The 20,596-nt window shown below is 43.0% G+C and overlaps 1 protein-coding gene across 11 annotated transcripts in view; it reads left to right on the top strand.

Moving 5' to 3' along the window:
- FARS2 (phenylalanyl-tRNA synthetase 2, mitochondrial) overlaps nucleotides 1–17,535 on the top strand; it is a 253,942-nt gene extending 236,407 nt beyond the window's left edge. For all 11 annotated transcript variants that reach the window (XR_012585610.1, XR_012585609.1, XM_074576026.1 and 8 more), the window contains one exon: nucleotides 17,202–17,535. Coding sequence is in view for 9 of the 11 variants with exons in the window: in XM_074576026.1 (XP_074432127.1) it covers nucleotides 17,202–17,340 (139 nt within the window). In the remaining 2 variants the exon portion in view is untranslated. The remainder of the gene's footprint in view (nucleotides 1–17,201) is intronic.
- Nucleotides 17,536–20,596: the final 3,061 nt, after the last annotated feature.

The following is a 20,596-nucleotide window of genomic DNA, read 5'->3' as shown; positions in this document are numbered from 1 at the left end:
TATCAGCAAGGGAGTGATTCACCGTCACTATTTCTTTCTCTGTATCCCCACGCCCTACTTCTATCCGGCCTTGCTTCCTAATATCCAAAAGCCAAACAGTCAGCTTGGGCTGATGTCTCACAATAGAAGGGAGTAGTTAAAGGCAATGATCTTGAACAGTTTCATCTTTAATGGAAGTGACCTCTTAAGCATCGCTGCTATATTTGATGAAATACTGAAAGAGCGAGCTTACAAGCACAGGTCTCTTTACAGTATCTGTATTACATTTGCCAGAAGGGAGAACTTCGCTTGCATAGAATGAAACTGGTGCTAGACCAGAGGCCCTATGAAGGACCCTACACACATAAAATCTGCTCAGATCACTGACCTCAGGCTTAACTGGTGCCAAAAGAGTTTGCACTCTTGCAAAGTTCAGCTGTCATAGCTGTTTTTGCTTACCTCTTCTCATGCTGTCCTGAACACATTCATTCATTCCTAATTAAACTGGTGTATCATCATTTTTAAGAAGAGGATCCGACTGTCTGTTTCTGCTGATCAGTTTTAAAAACATTGCTACCCAGGGACCCGTCCCTCTTGTTTTGTAAAACGTCAGCTGAAACCTCGGTTGGCAGAAAGAGATGTCATCCCATTGCCTTCAGTGGGAACAGGTCAGGAGATTGGACTCAGCAGCGTTTGGGGACAGCCAGGCGGGATGTTTTCCTCTCCCTTGTATCTGAGTCTCGTTTTGAACATAATGTATAACATGTTTTTACACGAACTTAGCGGGAAGAAAAATGAGAATGTGCTTTAGTGCCTGCGTGGATTCAGTGAATTACCAGCTTGTGATTTTAGCCCTTGTTTCCACACGCGTTTCTGTTGGCAGCATAAGTCTTGGTTTGTGCTGTTCTCACCCCCGCGCTGTGCTGGCACAGTGGTTGGTGTCACTGGTCACACAATTCAGTGAACCAGAATGGGAATTTAAGTCTTTTTTGCTTGTTCTCCCCGGTCATTTTTCAACCACATCAGCTTGCTCACGTGGTTCATCACACAGGCAGCCACTCAGGCAGACGTGCTGGTTTGGTACAGGAGGGCAAATCTGAGAAGCAGGGAGAAGCACCTGGAGACAGGACTGGAGAAGGATTTGTGCAAACGGCGCTGCTGCTCAGTTTTATTGACTCACCCGTGTGCTACTGAAATGCTCACCCAGTGTTTTGGGAAAAGAAAATAGATACAGGCTCAACCTTAAAAAAAAAAAAAAAAAAGGCTCAAAGATTGATCCAACACAGTACAGATCTAAGCATGGGCTTTGTAGGTGAATGCTGAGCCTGATCCAGATTCTTTCATTGCTTTCCTGTGGAGTTTCTGTGATGTGTTGTGGGATATACAGAATCAGAACTGAAATCTGTTGAGATACAAGAGACTAAGCTTGTCCCTGCCAGTGCAGGTGTGCTAGCAATACAAGAAAACTCTCATCCAGCTTTGAAGTGCTTATAAATGTTTTGACTGTCCTATAACTGTCCATGTCCCGTGCAACCCATGCTTTGGACTGATGCTTCGGCTTCTGTGGTGGGTTTATCCTAGTGAAGCGTGAGATCATTTTAACCTTTCCTCATATGGATGCTAAAGTAAAATCACAATAGCATCAATTATCGTGATACTGATGAAATCCTGTGGATTAAATGTGTGTGGGTTTCAGGAGTGGTATCTGCAGGTATCTCCCTCCCTTTATCTACTTCTTGCTGCTCAGCAATCTGATCTTACTGGGTTGTCTGAACTGCGTCTCTGTGTCTTCACCTTTTGGTAGAGACTACAGTGCAAAATGTCACAGGGATGTTGTAGTCTCCTTCTTCTTCCTCTTTAAGGGCTACAGTGTTTCCTCTGTCATCTCTTCCATTTTAAGGAAGTCTGTTCCCTCACTGAATCCACGCACCCAGCGCCTGTGTTTGTTCAGCCATCTCTGCAGAGAGATGGTGTCACTGGCTGGGGAAACGAGTTTGTGCATGTGACTGCAGTGGGTAGGCACGGTGGATGCAGATGATTCAGAAGAGAACACGAGTAGCATTGCAGCCTTCTCAGCAGCGGGCGCCTAATAATTTTCATATCCTTTGGTACTGTGTATGTTTCAAAACACAACGTTGGAACACCAGCCATCCTGGCTAGGTGTGACAAGAGTTAGGCAAAGTAGAGAACAAACTCTGCTGATCTTAACAGCGTGACCTCCCCGTGACTCTTGGCGAGGTGACTGTTCAGGTGTAGCTACCTGTAGTCTCAGAAGGAGCATCTCCTTCCGTGTTTGTTACTGTAGTTCAAATGAAGAAGATTTACTAGCAGAGATGATGGTGTTTAAGGTCATACCACCAAATTGCTGCACCTCATGTATAATAAATACCAGTCTCCTCTTCTATAACTGTGAAGTCAGTAATGTAAGAGTAACTTGAGTTCATTTCAGTTAGCTATCTGGATTAGTAGTTGCTGTCTGCATGCAGCTGTATGCAGCCTACACTGATTTACCTACAAGTAAGGCAGGTATGTGGGACTGTGGTGCAGGAGCCTGTGGCATGTATAAGTCTTTCTGCTATGACTTAGACAATTGTGTCAAGAATTTCATCTTTTTTTTTGAGGAGAAAGGAGAGTATACTTCTTAAACCTCTTTAAGAGAGTCTCCAGTTCAGGGAACAACAGACTGCAGTGCTTTCGAAGTAGTACATGCCCCCATTAAGCCATTCTTCGTTACTGTACAGGCATAAGTCATAAATAGTTTATTTGTTCCTTGGCAACTTCATATTTCATGTAAGAATGAAAGAACACATATGCAATGGAACTTTTATGAGATCAACATTTAATCCCTGAAAAAGATTTAATAAACATCAGTATTTCCCCAAAACTGGTGATACTATCAGTCCAAGCAAACTTCCAAAGGTTAATCAAAAACTAGCTTTTGCAGCAGTGGCTATGAATGTATATATACACTTACATACACATATTCTTATACGAGTCCATGGGGTTACTTTTCCTTGTAGCAGAGTCGTGGCTTTTCATTCTCTGCTGCAAAAGGCAATGTAGGTAGATAAAATGAAAGGCAGCTCCTTCCTTCCAGCTATTGCATGCATAAGGAAGCGGTACAAGAAGTGAATACAGAGCAGCAAGTGAGTGAGAATGGGGAGGCCAGGATGACACGTATGAATACAAGGGAAACATGGCAGAGCATTGTACTGAGATTTCTATTAGTTTCTGTGTGTTTCTATTATGAGATTATCTGATCTGCTGTATGTCCTTAGACATGTTGTTTCCTCTCTATTTTTCAGTCTCTCTACCTGCAACAGGGAATAAAGTTAATCAGCTTCTGTGTCAAAAGGCCATAGTCCCCAGAGTTGTTGTCCTCCTCAGGGCCAACCAGCCTTCATTCAAGTATTGGTATCTCAGATGTCTTCTAGTCCCTGGACTTCCCCAAATTGCCTTGGGGTGCAGATTTCCAACAGGCTTGTTTGCAATGTTGTATTGTTAGTAGAAAGACTTCGTCCTTGTTTTAAGATTGCCTGGGATTGAATGTGAATTTCGAAAGCTGAAAGCAAAGGTTTAACCTCTTGATACAAACTCGGAAAGGCATAAAAGAGAAAGATGCAGTTCAGCCTATCAAGGATATGCAGCATCTTCTGTGGCTGTTCCTCAGAGCTTTCCTAACGTGCATCTCAGCCCTGAAGCAAAGGATACAAGCAGCTGAGTGACATTCTCCCTTTGGGATGCTGTCTTGCAGAGCGGACTTTTCTGGTTTTTTCTTTGGTTTTTTGTTGGTTTTAGGCAGTGAAGGGTAACTCAGCAGCACTTTGCTTTCCTATCTCTCTGCTGTACTTCAACATAGGCCTATAAGGCTAATGAAAGGGTTGCTGGCCTAAAGAGGTTACATCACTTTCAGGGGATTCCTTTCCCCTCTCAGTCTGTTGGTCTCTGCTGTTCCCCTTCAAAAGTTTTTCTCTGTTTGCTTTATTTCCTGGGAATCTGGTGTTGGTAACACAGAGCTCTTTTGCCAGCTATAGCAGCAATGGTTTGTATTTCCTACCTCCATGGCCTCCCGAACTGGGCTTTTTCCCCATCTCCTTTTAATGCAATGGGATAAAGAAATACACAATGCATGTTCAGTTGGAGCTACAAGGAGATGTCTTTGCTACTCAAGCAACTTTCTGCATTTTAAAGACTGTTATTTTATGCTAAAGAGTTGAAGAGTACTGCCACCTAGTTCATCCTCCTACTCCAAAACAGGATCAGCTCTACTTATAGCATTCCTGACAGACTCTTGTATAACCAGTCCTTCAAGATTTCCAGCAATGAGGACCCCACCGCCTTTCCAAGTGAATTTTCAAGCAGAACATTTCTGCAATATGAGCTCCTTACTTCCGTCTCCTGCCACTTGTGAATGTTGATGAACAGATTATTACCTAACTTGGTGCAGCAGCATTTTATGTATTTGAAGGGTGTTTTTGTGCTCTCTCTCCTTTAGGCTGAGCAGCCTGTGTTCTCTCAATCTTTCCTTATAATTTGTGTTATCGAGAGATCTGCTTTTTCTCATTGCTCCCCAGTGATCTGCCTCCAGTTGCCTCACATCTTTCTTCAGGTGTGAAGAGGGTACTTCAGCCGAGCCAGTAGCAGTCTTGAGTAGGGCAGAAGGACGTTGCTCCGGCTGCATTCCAGCAGTTCATCCCAGAGTGGTGCTTGCCTAGCTTAAAGCAGCCCAGCAACATCACGGATTCACTTTCGGCTTGTTATTCTGCGGAGTGCTTGGATGCTTTGTGCAGCACTGCGGTATGCCCAGTTGTTCCTCATCCTCTGTGCCTGCAGCTAGTTGGTTTGGGCTAAGTACAGAAGCTTAGACTTTCCTGGTTGAAACGTATCCTTCAGCTTTTCCAGTCCAGATTACCCTAATCTTGTCCTCAGTTATACTTAGTGTTTTACCCAGCTTAATGTAATTTGCCAGCTAACAAATGTTTCGGCTGCATCACCTATTCCATTAATGGAAATATTGCATCCTATGGGAGCCAGGATGAAGAACCCTACAAGACGATCCTTCAGATTTGGCTACGAGCCATGGATAACAGCTTCCAGAACAAATTATTGGTAGCTACTCCAGCCATTTGGAACATCACCTTCTAGTAGTAATCTTACTGATCACCAGTTTTCTCATCTGCCTTCATGCAACTCCCTCCAAGGTGAAACATTTAGGAAGACAGATTTTGTACTACCTAATTTTACGAACTGGATTTATCATTTTTCTTCCTTTTTGTTTTGCTTTTTGTTACAACTTTTAAAAAAATTTCCTAAGAATTTTCAACTTTGTCTGAAACAGCTTGCAACTGCCAGTGGATCTATGTTTTGTGACATATTGATCTTAGACCATTTTTTCTTATCTGGTTTAGCTGACTATGAATATATGTTCCATATGCACGTACAGACCCCTACCCACACACCTATCCTCCACGTTGTTTGCTCCTTCCTGCTATTTGTTGTTTCATTTATTGATTATTGATGTATTAGCCTGTTACTCCTTTATAGAGAGAAATTAGGTTGTTTGGACTAGATTTGCTCAATACATCCATGTTTTCTATTTTTTGTTGATTTCATTTCCATTGTGTGCTTACAAGTGCTTTGGTTATCTGCACCAGAGTCTTTCTGGGGATTTAAGTAAAAGCAAATGGCATGTAGCTCCTATGGCTTCATAGGGTTGGGGTTTTTTCCATTTTCAAAAATAAGCATTCTGTTTGACCTTTTCCAAACATCTGGTACCTTATGTGTCCTCCATGAACTCTCAAAGACAGCTGATAACAGCTCTGAGATTTCTTTTGCTCATTTCTGAAGTATCTTAGGGCAAAGTTCATCTTTTGGACAATTTGAGAACATTTGATTTACTCTAGTGCTCCCTGTGTATTCCCCATTCTGGGCTGAAATCTTATCACTTCTTTGCTGGTATTAATTCCTGATAGTGAGAGGATCATTTGGCCTTTTTTAGTAAAGTCTTAGCAAAAATGGTATTTTGATCTTCCTAGTATAATGTCTCAATGGCTTTCTTTCATTTCTTGAGTGGCAGACCAATAATTTAATTTTACTTACAGAATGATGCATCTCATTTTGTACCCTGACCTTTTACTCTTCATGCCCACATGGTGTTTTATTGCACGATGCTCATATCATCTTAGCGTAGGAGGTATTCCCTATGAATATGTTCTATCACATTCACATTTTTCTTTTCATTTGTCTTTTCATAAAGAGTAGCCATAGTATCAAGGGAGGGCAACATTCCAAACACGGCAATTACAGTTTTCCAAACTAATGCTCATTTTGACAGCTGTAAAAGTTCTGTCCAGTGCACCTGATTGGTACGCACTGTCATCATTTGGGTAGTTTTAATGGTTCTGTGACATTTTCCCCATCATTATATTCAAAAATAACCAGGCAAGCCTCACCTACAAGACACGGGCTCTTTGTCTGTCATTATGGTCCAAATGTATTACCTGTGCAAATGGGACCCAGCAAGAGAAACATTTAACAGCCAGCCAGTTTTCCTGTGTGTTAACAGTAGTTTAATCTGCTGGCCAGTAGTTATCCTTACTTTGAGGACTTTTTCTGAGTTGTCATCCCAAGGCAGCAACTGTCAGAAAAGCAATGAGAACGGGTTTCTTGTGACTGTCTGTGTGGAACCACACGACCCTAGGGGAGGGAAAGTGGTGAATTTCTACATCTCCAAAACAAATCCTCTTAGCCAGATTAAGGCTCATAAAACCTGAGAATTCTGAGAGGAAAAATAACGTATGGACTGGAAGGAGATAGTAAACAACACTTAATTGTGCTGCAGAATTTCCACCAGGCTTAACAGATATTGTAAGCTGTCCCATTGAGAAACCCCCTGGTTTTGCACACACACAGGTACAAATGTTTTCAAGTTACTTTCTAGTGCTGCTGGCTGCCCAGGGGGGCTTTTACACAAAAAGGGCAAGCGATTTCTTTTAACCTGTGCTTTCAATTTTTAAGTCCCTTTTAATTTTTTAAGTCTTCTGGTCTACAGTTAACTCATCTCTTCCTGCTCCTTTCATCTTCCCCCTGCTCCTGTTTTCTTCTGATTTGGGATTAGTTTCTCGCTTAACAAACAGCACATTTGGTTGTCCTGATGTTAGCTCTGCACTTTTCCCTACCCTGTCCATTGTATATGGGATGAGTTCCTTTTTCCTGCCATAGCCTGTTTTGTTTCCAGGGCTGCTGTACAATTTGCAGAAAAGAACGGTGACTGGAAGTGTGTTTGAGGGGGAAGAGTAACTTGAAAGAAGGATAACTCAAAGGGTCTGTGCCTGCACTTATCCAAGTCCCTTCTCTGTCATCGATTCGCTGTGTGACCTTGGAATAATCATTTAGGTTCTTGATCTGATGCCAGAACCATGTCCCTCTTTACCTCAACTCTCAGCAAGTGTAAAGGGAACTTAAACACCTCACTCTGGGATGAAAATTCTGAATCTCAAGGGTGAAATCTATACAAGTACCTGAAACAGCATCCAGTCCTTCCCATGAACTTCTCTGCCACCTAACTTTGTAGACCCTGATTTCTGCCAGTGCTCGATGGAGACAACTCTAAACTGGCTGTCGCTCCCATCCATCTTCATTTCTTAGGAGAATGAATTGTTTTAAATTCTCATACAAATTCCCTTTTTACTTGATTATGAAATATGTTTTAATTTGACAGCAATGTTATTTTTAGTAATACTTTTTGTTCCCTTTAGTATTAACATCTAGTTGGGGGAAAAAACTGCTAAATATTTATACTTCTCTTCTTTGATCTTTCACTCACAAGAACTGAAAAGGTATCACACTTAACATTTTTACTATAAATATTTTAGATAGCATTTGAAAGAGTCCAAATTCACCTCTCGTGTTGGATTTGTTCGGATTATTGAGACAGGTTGTCACTCTTCAGTGCTTGGATATGGCATTCCAGTTGCCAGTGGTTGGAAACTTCTGAGTGATACTGTTGTGGCTAAAGACCAGTGATGGAACCATTAATATTGCAGTTTGACAGAAGCAGGACCAGAGCCTCTTCCATCTTCTTACTTGCACGCTGTGGCTCACGGAGAGGTAAATACGATGCCTTCGCACAAGAAGCACAACAACTCAGCAAATGCAGTGCGTTTTCCAGAGTTACTCTTTGCAAACAGGTTGTGTCCCTGACTGCTCCAGTCCTAGCCAGTTGCCCTGGAAGGCACAAGGGGTTTTGAATGAGCTATCTAAGTCATGAAGTTCTGCCAGACCCACAGAGCTTGTTGCTGCTGGAGCTGCCTCATTCTCCTGTTAAGTTATGAGGGATTTAGGAGGTCAAGGGAAATGTGGAAAAAGTGGGAGAGCCAGCCATGACAGAAACCGTGTTGATTTGTTGTGGTTTTACTCACTGAAAATGTTAATTTTTCTGTAAGAATTTTCTGGCTAGCAGCCAGAACACTTCAGCAGCCAGGACTTCCAGGTATTGCATGCTTCTGTTCTCCTCAGTAGGCTCTGATTCCTCATCAGCTATGTCAGCCAAGTTTCTTTTCCAGAGAGGGGAGGTGATCCATCATAGGAGTTTTTGGCCTTGGCCTCTCATGGGAAATGTAGTCCTGCCACAGGTTCTGAACTACACAGGGAAGGAGAAAGTCAAGGAGCTTAGATGGCAGTTCCCATGAGGCAGAATATCCAAATCAAGTTATTTTGTTCTTTTGTTTGCTGGGTTGGCAAATGTTTAAGCCTCTAGTGGTCAACTTTTAAACAACGAATAACAAAAAGTATTATCCCTTGCATTTTGTTTTGGTGAAAACATGATCAGATATTGAAAAGCATTTGGCACTGAACATTTTCAAGCAAACCTAGGGAAAGTGAAGCTAAATAAAACTCTGTGTGTACACAGAACAGGTATTCTGCCCTGTCTAATGCTGAGACTATTGCTTTTTCCCTCTTAGTTTCAGCATCCAGTTGTTTTTCTGTGTTTAGTACATAAAATTAAGTGTCTCAAGTACTTTACCAAACAACCTTATCTCGTTTGCCACTGCAATGGATAGAAGTTATTTCACTGGATTTTGTACGTGTGCTTTTGTATCAGAAAGTTTGCTTCTTCTTATCTTCATTCCACCTGTGCAGTCCTTGTATCTGTCGTAGTGATAACCATGAAGAAAAAGTAGGTTTTCGTACCCTATTCTGAGCCTCATGGGCTTGCACACGTTCTGATCTTTGTGTGCATGCCCACTGTACAGCTTGATTTTATTCCTGAAAGCCTCAGCCTCAGTAAGTTGAGAGACTCGTTCCATTAAAGGTGCATAATGTTGCATCTGTCTGGCGTGGTGAGTGCTCCAGGGTTACTGTGCTGACAGCAAGGCATGTCTTGAAGATATTCAGCCTCTAGCCTACTCTTGAATCTTCCTGGGTTTAGAGCAGGATTTTGAACTGACTCACTAGGTGGAGTGGTGAGCCGCTAAAAATTGAGGAGGCACGGTGTGAACTGAGAGCACGGAGTTTGTCTTACAAAAGGGACAACTCTGTCACATCCAAGTTTAAATCCATGTGGAATGGTTTCCTCAGCATTGGCATAGATCAGATGTGATGGGAATTCTGTCGCCTGTGCTTGATAGATGATTTTCCCAAAGAGAGGGAGATTGGAGTACAAGCAGTCATCACTACTGCTAGAATCCATCCCCTTGAGAACTGGTTTCATACCTGCTTTACAACCATTGATCATTGCTTTCTTCAAGGAATCAATGAGTCATTGTATTAAAAACAAAAACAAAAAACCACAATGCCAAACCCCAAGGCTTTGCAGTTTTTTTCTGGCCCCCCATGACAGCAAAAGTCTGTGTCACAGTTAGCTTATGATCCTGTGGGGACTTTGGATTTTCTTTTGGTATAATGGAGAATTATGTTTTTCTCCTTATTCTTCACCCTCGTGATATTTCATTGTTGCCTGCATGTAATGGATTCCATTACTTTTGATGCTGTGAGGCTTAAGAGCTTTTTAATGGGAAGTGCTTGGATCGGAGATGGGTTGACTGTATCGTTGGCTGGTTACTGAGACAACTGTAACAGTGCACAAGGGAAATACTCTCTCAGTTTCTTGTGTAACTCAGTCTGTTTACAAGAGTTCCCTCTACTTGGGAGCTGGTGGAAAAGAGCCCTGTGCTGCTCACGTTAGTTCTTCTTTTGCAGGCATGTATCAACAAACCAAGATGGTCTCTTGAAATGAGGAAAGGTCGTTAGGGGCCAAAGTGCTGGTCCAAAGCACAAGTAATTGCTTGAATTGTGTCACTAAACTTTTAGTGAGTACACCTCACAGCCAGGAGACTTTCTCTTTCAGGTGATGCTTATGAATTTTTTTTCCAGTATATATCTGTTTGTATCTCCTCCTGCATGTAAGAAATGTGATAGATTTTCGTAGAAAGAAAATCGTGATCAAAACTTTCGAACCAGTCCAGTGTTTTCGGATACTTGACAATGGCTCAGGTCCTATTTATGACTATTTAACAGTGTCTCAGTGACTGAGAAGCTGAAAAGTTTCTGAGTGTTTTCATTTTTCCTCTACCTTGCATTATCTTAACTAGCAGGTGTTATTTATGTCCTTTGCCACTGCATCCCATACCATGCTCTTTATCTCTCTCAATAAGCTGGCTATTAACAGAATTTTGACTTTTTTTTTCTACATTAAAAGAAAAGCTTAAAATGGAAGGAATATTAAAGAAAGAAAGAACGAAAAGGCCAAGCAGGTTCAGGGTTTGGTATTCAGATACAGATTTCACCAAGTCCAATTAGAAAAGAGCAAAAAGTCCATTACTGTCTCAATTTTGTGAAATAGAAGAGCAATATTTCAGTCCAACCATCTGTCAGTGAACATGCAGCTCTTTTAAAGTGACCACCTAAGAAATCCACAGTGGTCAAGTAACGTAGACAGTCTCAGCATGGTTATGTTGACCTGAACTATCTTTGAAGCTGAACCATCCTTCTGCCAGGTGTCAGCTACAGAAGATGTGCAACAGAAATGGCCGTTCCCTGTTCTGTGGGTTTAAAACAATCCTTTCTTCTGAATGATCTAGTGCCTTTCACTAGCACCTTAAAACAAAAACATGTCTGTTTTTTAAAATATGCTGTTGTATACAATCTGCTTTTCCAGAGAAATGGAGTATTAGCATTTGAAAGGACTGATGAGAATGCATCTTTGGGAAAGGCCTTTGTTCAGAGAATTACTGTTATATTCTATGGGCATATCACCATGGTAATTGAATTATTTGCCATTGACAGTAAGGTATATAGCACAAGCCTTTTGCCATTTTCCATGATGTGGTTCCTAGCAAAGAGTGCTATTTGTCAATTTAAAATTTATAGTATGACATTTAGCAGTTGTGCCTACTATCATAGTGGTGGATGTGGTTTGAAGGCATGAAACAAAAAGGAAAAGGTAATTACATCTTCTTCTTCTTGCAGTTTAATATTCCTTACCGGTTCCACTTACAATGTGAACTATCCTGGAACTGTTGGAACCGCACAGCACAACCAAAGCTGTGCACGCTGCATGGCTTTGGCAACTACAATGCTAGTAACGTGAGACAGTATTTTCATTTCTTCCCATCATCATCCCTTTCAGGACATTGTTGCAAACAAAACAAGCCTTTCTCTTCCCTGAGGTCATTCCGTGCATATTCAGAGCGTGATGTGATCTCTGTGAAGCGTGTAGTGGTCACTGGGTACTGTGTGAAGGTTTATATGAGGTAATTACATGATTAATCTTTTGGGGGCATATAGGATACAAACTGCTATGGCATGAATTGGGAGACCCTCAAAGAACCTCATTAACACGACCCACTTAAAAGAGAAAATAATTTCACATACTTGCGTTGCCACATGTGTAGATCTTTCATTTTAAATAATATCCTGTAGGAAAAGGTGCGATATAGATATGATGTTGAATAGTACTGCTTAGTGCACTGCTCACAGTACAAAAGAGATGGTACTCTTTTTCGCTCCTTGATGCTGTGGGAGATTGTCTTCTCTACTTTTCTGTTCCTCAAAGTAAATCCAGCTTTCTAGAAAAACGTCTGGTTCTCTGTTGTCCTCACCACATAAGAGCAGGGGTAACCTTACAGAAGTCTCTGTGCTTCCGTGCCTTATTTAAGACCAATGGAAAGTAGAACACAGTTCAAAAGTGGCTTTTTCCCCACTAACTGCAGCCCCTTTTGTCTCCCTCTTCAAGTACAGGATGGGGAGATTTTCATTCTTGTTACAGTATTGCATGTGGATGAGACAAATGCCAATACCAGCCATTTATTCTGTAGGCAACATTTTGGTTACTGAACGACCCTGTGTTTTAGTCTTACCTAACCACTGAGACAGGTTCCCCGGTATGTTCGGGTGGTTTGCTGTTGGTAGCTTCTGGGATCAGCTTTCTAGACAAGTTGTATTTAAAACGTCCTTCAGTGGACTTCCATGCAGGGAGAGCTAACACAGAGGTACTAATTTTTATTGCCTAACATACCCTTTCATTTTAGCCCTGGTCCCAGTGTCAGGTTGCTTTCATGTTCATTTTATTAGACTAGTGGCAGACTAAGGCCCCTTAATTTCTTGCTGTGCTCGCATACCAGGCTGAAATATCAAAAAACATACACTGACCTTCAGGTTGGGCCCATGCAGGGACTCCGACCCGGCAGTGAGCGGCTCCCTAGCACGTGGAGGTGGCTGTGTGCCAATTCCCGAGAATCACGAGACAAAGCTGTTTCCTCCAAAAAATATATGAAAGAGCATTAGGCATTGTTTCACTCCAGTGTTTGTTCACGGACTGTGTTCTTGTTTCCTCCTGGGGCGCTGGAATAAATCCCTATCTTCCTTTGCCCTTTGAGCAGTGCTTCACTGTATTCACTGCGTTTCATTACCTGAAAGCCGCAGGCTGGTGCAGAGGAGACTTGTGACACTAAGATCAGCTGAAGCCTAATGGGAGAGGAGTCCGCGTGACTGCGAACCGCATGGACTCGTCTGGTGGTGCAGTTTAGGTAAATAAAGCCCAATGCGCTCACTGTTAAGCTTCTATTTTTTTTTTAATTTTTTTTTTTAACCTGGTGAAGCTGCTGTGCTAGATTTTGGCCTCAAATTTTCTGTTGCTCAGGTTAGAGAGCTACTGCATCTGTATCGTCAGGCTGCAGCATGACATGCAGGAGAGAGTTCATTATGCATTAGCAGAGCCATCTTTAAGGCAGGCAAACACTCTGTGACTCTGCAGAACAAAAAGGAAAGCAAGAAAAGGAATCAGCAAACATGTATTATTTGCTGACAATAATTGTTTCCAGTTGCAGCTGATGGCAGTGATTAATCACAATGTCTTCGTATTTTATTGCGGGGGGTGGCTATTAGAAGTACTCTTCCACATCTCCCTTGAAAGTTAGATAATTCTACTCTGAAAACAGTGCTTAAGGTTTTGAAACTTGCAGTGTGCCTTTTATTGAAATAGCATTGAACCATTATACTCCTCCTTTCTAATTAGTAACAAAGATGCAAATAAACCTAGCTAAAAGGTGGGAGAAAATTGTAACATACCAACCACATGAGTGATCCGTAGCCAGCAATGTGTATTAGTAGTTACATCATTCTTTGGCTATAATTAAAGTTAGATGCATTACATTTAACGCAATCCCTGTTTTATTTCTCATGCACCAATTCTTAACTTCAGCTGCAGCTAGAATCACAGAATCATAGAATTGTTAGGGTTGGAAGGGACCTTAAAGATCATCTAGTTCCAACCCCCCTGCCGTGGGCAGGGACATCTCCCACTAGATCAGGTTGCTCACAGCCCCGTCCAGCCTGGCCTTAAAAACTTCCAGGGATGGGGCTTCCACCACCTCTCTGGGCAGCCTGTTCCAGTGTCTCACCACCCTCATGGTGAAGAACTTCTTCCTAACGCCCAATCTGAATCGTCCCATCTCTAGTTTTAATCCATTCTCTCTAGTCCTACCATTACCCAACATCTTAAGAAGTCCCTCACCAGCTTTCTTGTAGGCCCCCTTAAGATACTGGTAGGCCACTACAAGGTCTCCTCGGAGCCTTCTTTTCTCCAGAGTGAACAACCCCAACTCTCTCAGTCTGTCCTCATAGGAGAGGTGCTCCAGCCCTCTGATCATCCTCATGGCCCTTTTCTGGACACGTTCCCGCACGTCCATATCTCTCTTGTAGTAGGGGCTCCAGAACTGGACACAGTACTCCAGGTGGGGTCTCACGAGAGTGGAGTAGAGGGGGAGAATCACCTCCCTTGACCTGCTGGCCACGCTTTTCCTGATGCAGCCCAGGATATGATTGGCTTTCTGGGCTGCTAGTGCACACTGGTGGCTCATGTTGAGCCTCTCGTCTACCAGCACCCCCAGGTCCTTTTCTCCAGGGCTGCTCTCAAGACAGTCGCTGCCCAGCCTATATCGGTGCTTGGGATTGCCCCGACCCAGATGGAGGGCCTTGCACTTGGTCTTGTTGAACTTCAGGAGGTTGGCATGGGCCCACCTCTCCAGCCTGTCAAGGTCCCTCTGGATGGCATCCCTTCCCTCCAGCGTGTCAGCCGCCCCACACAGCTTGGTGTCGTCGGCAAACTTGCTGAGGGTGCACTCTATGCCACTGTCCATGTCGCTGACAAAGATGTTAAACAAGACCAGTCCCAGTACTGATCCTTGAGGGACTCCCCTTGTCAGTGGCCTCCACTTGGACATGGACCCATTGACAGCCACTCTTTGGGGGCAGCTGTCAAGCCAGTTCTTTATCTACTGAATTGTCAGTCCATCAAGCCCATATTTTATCAGCTTGGAGACCAGGATGTCATGCGAGACAGTGTCAAAGGCTTTGCTCAGGTCCAGGTAAATGACGTCAGTTGCTCTAGTCCAGTGCTGCTCTGCAAGACCTCTACCCTTTCCTTATTTAAATGCCTCCTAAAGATACTGGTTTTCTGCAACACCCACAAGAAACTTTTGCATCCTGTTCTGACCTATTTAATTTGCCTCATGAATGAACTGCTCACCAGGATGGAGGGAGGGGGATACCTAAACACATGGGTCAAGAGAAATCATTACCTTAAGTTAACCATGAAGACCCATGAAGAAACAGTGCTGTAGCTATCCCTATCACAGCTTAAATACATTAAGCAGACTTGTGTTTACATCACATTAAATGGTGGCAATGAGTTTTCCATCATGGGTTATATTCCCACTACATACAAGACTTCAGGATCAGGCCTGCGGCTGTACCTCTTCTACATAGATTTTCAGCCAAAGCAATTTGCAAATGTTTTTGTTCAGGTGGGTTGCTGAAGCACCGTTAAAAGCTGAAATACTACCAGCTGTAATGGTGTTTGCCAGCCTGGTTTTGAAAATTGTTTCTGTTGAGCCCCAATTCATTATCCCTCTCTTATTCAAATTTCTCTCTTACAATGTAGCATCTGGCCAAATCCTTGTTATTCCAGTTACTTGCTTCTCCCAGGTCTGTCCTCTCAACTACTTTGCAGAGGTGGAGCAGAGCAGAGCAGCACCTTCTCCACAGTTACACCTCCCCCTCTTTTCTCCAAAATCACTTTCCTACAGCGTTTAACCTGCACCCAGGGAAAGCTCTTGGCTGGTTTTTAGCAGTTAACTGCAGTCAGCTTAACGCTTTATGAAATGCAGTTTGCCCTTTCCTATGCTAGGCAGATTTAACTTGCTTTATTTTCAGAGCACACAAAAAAAGGAGGAGTGTTTTAATTTGAAGTAACCTTCTTTGTTGTAAACCGCCAGTGGGAGCAAGGCAAGCTTCCCATCCATGTTGGGCAGGTCAAAGCTGATATCAAATAGCTATTATGAGATAAAAACTACCTGTGCCTGTTTCTAGTAGGATTTGAGGTTGAAATGAGTATCTTCAGAGAGTTACCTTTGTGAGCACATATAACCTTAGTTTTAATCAAATAGTCATAATAAACATGGTTTCTAACATGAAAAAATTTTCAGGAGAAAGATGACCTGAAGCTTTCTGAATGCCTTTGTGTGCCATTAAATGCTAGCTGGGGAGACCCTCCTGCCTAGTACTTGATCTCTGGTTTGCCATTATTTTGCCCCTCAGATTTTCTTTCTTTCACTGAAGTGAGTGTTTACCTTTGAAAGAAGCAGCTGTGTGGGTTCCATTTGAAACTAAAAATAAAAAGGATGCAACAACTGCCATTTAAATGGAGTAATACAAGCTCTGCAATTGCAGAGATGCCCCTTGGAAGAGCTGTGTACTTCAGCCTGTTTTCGATGGAGAGTAAGAAGGTTTTTTGCTCTCTTATTCAACTTACTGGTTTGCTCCTGGTTTTGCGTTACCTTGTCCTTGCCAAACTCAGCGACTCTTAAATACTTTCTTTTTTCCTCATCATTCCCTCTTCCCTCTTCCTTTTCCCTGTTCTCTTTTGCCTTTTCCTTTCCATAGTAGCAGGGAGGAAGAAATTTTGCCATGTGTGCCTGCTGTCCCATCTCACCCCGTTTCTTCCCGAGTTTGCTGGGCTGCCCCCGGCACCTCTGCTGCAGTGTGCTCTGCTTCGGGAGTGATGGCCACCCTTGTCTTGCATCTCTGTCCTTCTCCCACAAATGGAGACTTCAGATGCGTTTTGTCCTTGTTCCTCATTTCCAGCAAAGGCAAAATACACACCTGCATTGAAAAATAAATGTTTTACTCTGTTTTGCAGCTGTGTATTAGGTCTCATCCCCCAGGCTGGAGCCTGGATGGGCAGGCTTGTGAGACGCCCCATGTTAGCTGGCAACATTGCTCTCTGGCGTACAGAGGTTGTGCGGTGCTTTCCTTATGCCCATCAGCGCCAGCCCTGCTGGTCTGAGGAGGCTATGTGTGCACAGTGCTCCCTCGAGGTAGCCCCATTAGCGCCAAAATGAGAGAGTTGTGGTGTCAGCAGCAGTTCAGTGGTGTTAGCATAGCCCTCCTCCGGGGCCTGTTTGCCCAGTTAAGAAGCTACCATACCGCAATACAAGTTGAGGTCTTAGGTGGACTTCAGCATAGTCCTCTACCAAAATTAAAATTCAGCTCAGTCCCACCTCTCCAGACTGTGTATTTTAGCATTAAGGTGATTTTCAAGCAACAGGAACAAAATTAGACTGCAAATAAAAAATGGTCCAGAGGGTAAGTGTTTTGCCTTGTGTATTTGCATTTTGTAGGCACATGTATTTATGAGTCCTCTTTTGATTTATATTTTGTAGGACACAGAAGGTCAGCCATTGCTACCGTATCATTTATCGCCACCCAGAGAGGACTTTAACGCAGGACGAGGTGCATCGCATCCATCAAGCTATTGAAGAATCAGCAGTTCGAGAACTTGGGGTTGAGGGCAGATTCTAACATCACTGGTCTGAAGCCCTAATGACAGTTGCTTTTTCTTTTTTTTTATTTTTCTCTTTTTACTCTTTTTGTCCCTTTGGGAGGGGGGTACAAGTAAAGAGAGGGGGTTTGTGACTGAACCTAGCACATGGAAAATGATTGATAAATGGGCAATGGTAAAACTACCAGATAATAAACATTACTACTGAGAAATCATTGACAAAGCGCTGGAGCTTTATTTTAAGAAATGGGGGAACAGCCATACTGGAAGATTTCTCTCCTGTTACAATGAGAAATACACTGCCTGGTGGTTTTCTGTGTTGTTAATTGGTCCCTGGGTTCCATTAAACTGTAAATACTCGGCATTATTTCTGTGTTGACAGGATCTTCTGTCCGTGTAACGAGTGAAGCAAATCAGAGACACAGATTAGCTCAGGGAAGGAAAACTATGTTATCCTTCCATCCCCCCTTCTTTTTTACGTAAGAAATGGCAGGTTTTGCATCAAGAAACCTTCCAAGAAGTACATCTTGTGAAGTTTGGCTCTCTTACCTTCAGAGCCCATGGGTATTGCTTTCGTCTGCTGCAGAGAAGGAGCCAGTGTGGTTCTGGGGCCAGGCTTGGCTCTCTTCAAGTGCTGGGTGTTTGGTGAGTCTTTCCTGTTGGATCCCCCTGGTCCCGCAGAGCTGAGCGGAGCCACTTCGCAAGGCGCTCTGAGCTGCACCGCCGTCCCCAGGTGAGGAGCTCCCTTGTCTCAGTTCTCCTCACAGAGGCACCAGCGCAAGGTAAGTCTGTTCCCCTGTCACCGTCAAAGGATTGGTATCATATGGGGTGAGATGGCAGAATAGAGAAACTCTTCCTTACCGTGCCCTGAAGTGCAGCTGTCTTGATCTCTCACAGTCTCTTACAGTCCAGTAGCAGGATCTGCTCAGAAATCTGACCTTTAAGGCAGGGAACCAAACTAAAATGGGATCTCCCACTATTTGAGGCACCAGCCGCTTTACAGCGTGCTTGGCTTTTTCATTGCAGGTTATAATAAGTAAATTCTGGCAGTGGTATGATGCTAGGACCTGTAGAAGTGTTCAAATGGTCTGATAAATACTTGATGAGCTATTGCAGATGCTGATATGGAATATGGGACCTGTTTTTGCTTGTAATGGTATTTCATACAGTCTTGCAGGTCACATCTGGTTGCTGTGCAGGCAACATTCCCTCCTTCAGGGAAGAAGGCAGTAAAAGCGCTGCAATAAACAGCATCTAACACTGATTTATACCTTATCAAGAAACATCTGTGCAGCAGGCTTGTACTCGACCATAAGAAGTCAGTTACTATTGCAGATGTGACAGAAGCAGAGAGCTCATTTTAATTTCATTACTCAACATATTTAGCTGTGTAAACAAATCCTAATCTAAATCACTGTTGTGTTATCCAAATAACTCGATTATGAAAACAATATGCTAGACTTTTTACAAGGTGAAAAGAATGGGTGCCATTTAGGCAACAGAAAAACCTACTTGGTTATTTTTAAACCATGATCTACTAAGATCCATAAATACAACTGAGCCTATCTGATGTTCCTCTGCCTCCTTCATCCTTTGCCTTTTCAGGATTCTCAGCGAGGACCACTGAAGAGGAGGAGCACTCCCCTGAACTGCACTGAGCAGTAGTTGTTCCAAGACAAGGCCCGATCAATGCTACCACATGGGGCAGCAAATTATGTGGATGTTAATTGATGGGATTGCATATGGAAAGAGTACTAAAACCTGCCTGCTATATGAAAGTACCAAGTCTCTTAGGAAAACAGGAGACTATCCTCTGGGGTGCAGTAGATTGCAAGATTCCCCTTTTAATTCATTGATTACTCAAGTTTCCATTTGCTGCTCCCCGGATCGTTCAGTTCTTCTCTCATTCTGATTAGCTGTTTTTTGGGGCATAGAAATTTGGGGAAAGCAAGGAGGAGAAAATGGGACAATGAGCCTTCATCACGTCACCACAGACTGACGTGTCCAGCTCTGCAAAGAAACTTGGGTGTTCTTGAATTGGCCAGTCTCCAGCCAAACTCCAGTCTGTGTTTGGTGTGTCTGGCTGTGAACTGTCTGCACTCTGGTGAGGAGAGGCTCCCTGCAACAGCCACGTCTTGGTGGAGTAGCGTTATTCTTTGAAATCTAAGAGATTAACCTCAGGGGCTAATAGGGTAAGGGGGAAATGCAGAGCTTTCCCTGAAGTTGACCTGTCACCATGGGATCGTCTTCTGGAGCAGATGTTCTCATAGCAGGGACTTTCAGGCAAAAATGCAAACCGTTAAGGTTAAAGAAAAGAAAAAAAAAAGAACAGGTTCTTTAAGAGCAAGCGTGATTCAATTATGTGAAGAATTTTAAGGCCTGTAAAATCAGATGGTCTGGCTGTGAGCATAATACGAATGCTTGGGTATGTTTATATTGGGTAAGCCTTTGTCATATATATTCTAGGATTAATCTAAAGACCTATTGTTCTGGCAAAGATTCACCACTACCAGCAAAGCAGACCTCTGATCAAAAGGCATCAGAGTTGCATTTTTATGCTGCTGTCCTGTGGAAAATATGACTTTCCCTTCACAGCCTGACTTTAATTTTACTGGGGAAATTTGCAATGGGCAGTAGTAGACTCTCGAACCATATGGTCCCCTGTGGATACCAACAGAGAGCCCATGGGAATCTAAGGGTGTAATAGCCATGATTTATTTTAGCAGTGATCAGAGACACATGATCCTAATGGTATCTCAGGGGCTGGGCTAATCCTTGGTGGCAATGTAGAAAACCTGCCTGAGGAAGGCCCTTGATACAGTCACTGACCAACTCTGTCAAAGGAAGGGCTACCTTCAGCTGTCACTTGGCTTTTCTTAAGATATATTTAGCACAAAGGTAAGTAAACTAGCTTGAAGACCAAGAACAACATAGCTGCCAAGGTAAGTTCACTTGCTCACTTCTCTGCTACCCTACAGTCTGTCTCATGTACATCCCTCAATCTTGGATGAGCTACAAGTCTAGTAAAGGCGGATGAGTTCCTCATTATCCAAGTGATACCATGCCATGGGGATATACAAAGGGGAGCAGCATTTGAGTAATTATTGTGTGTGCTGACTGACGAGCGTAGTGGCAGGCACAGGGCCCTGCTTCTTGTTTTTATCTACTGCCTGTGTTTATTTTTGTGTGCTGCTGGGTTTTATATCAGCATCCTTTAATAAAAGAGAAAAAAAAATCAATTGTAGCAAAAGAAGATACACATCCTCAGGAGAACCG

The sequence above is a fragment of the Larus michahellis genome, chromosome 2, assembly GCF_964199755.1.
Source record: "Larus michahellis chromosome 2, bLarMic1.1, whole genome shotgun sequence".
In the NCBI taxonomy this organism is placed as follows: Eukaryota; Metazoa; Chordata; class Aves; order Charadriiformes; family Laridae; genus Larus; species Larus michahellis.
Note: the sequence above shows the minus strand (reverse complement) of the source record. Positions and strands in the feature narration are given on the sequence as shown.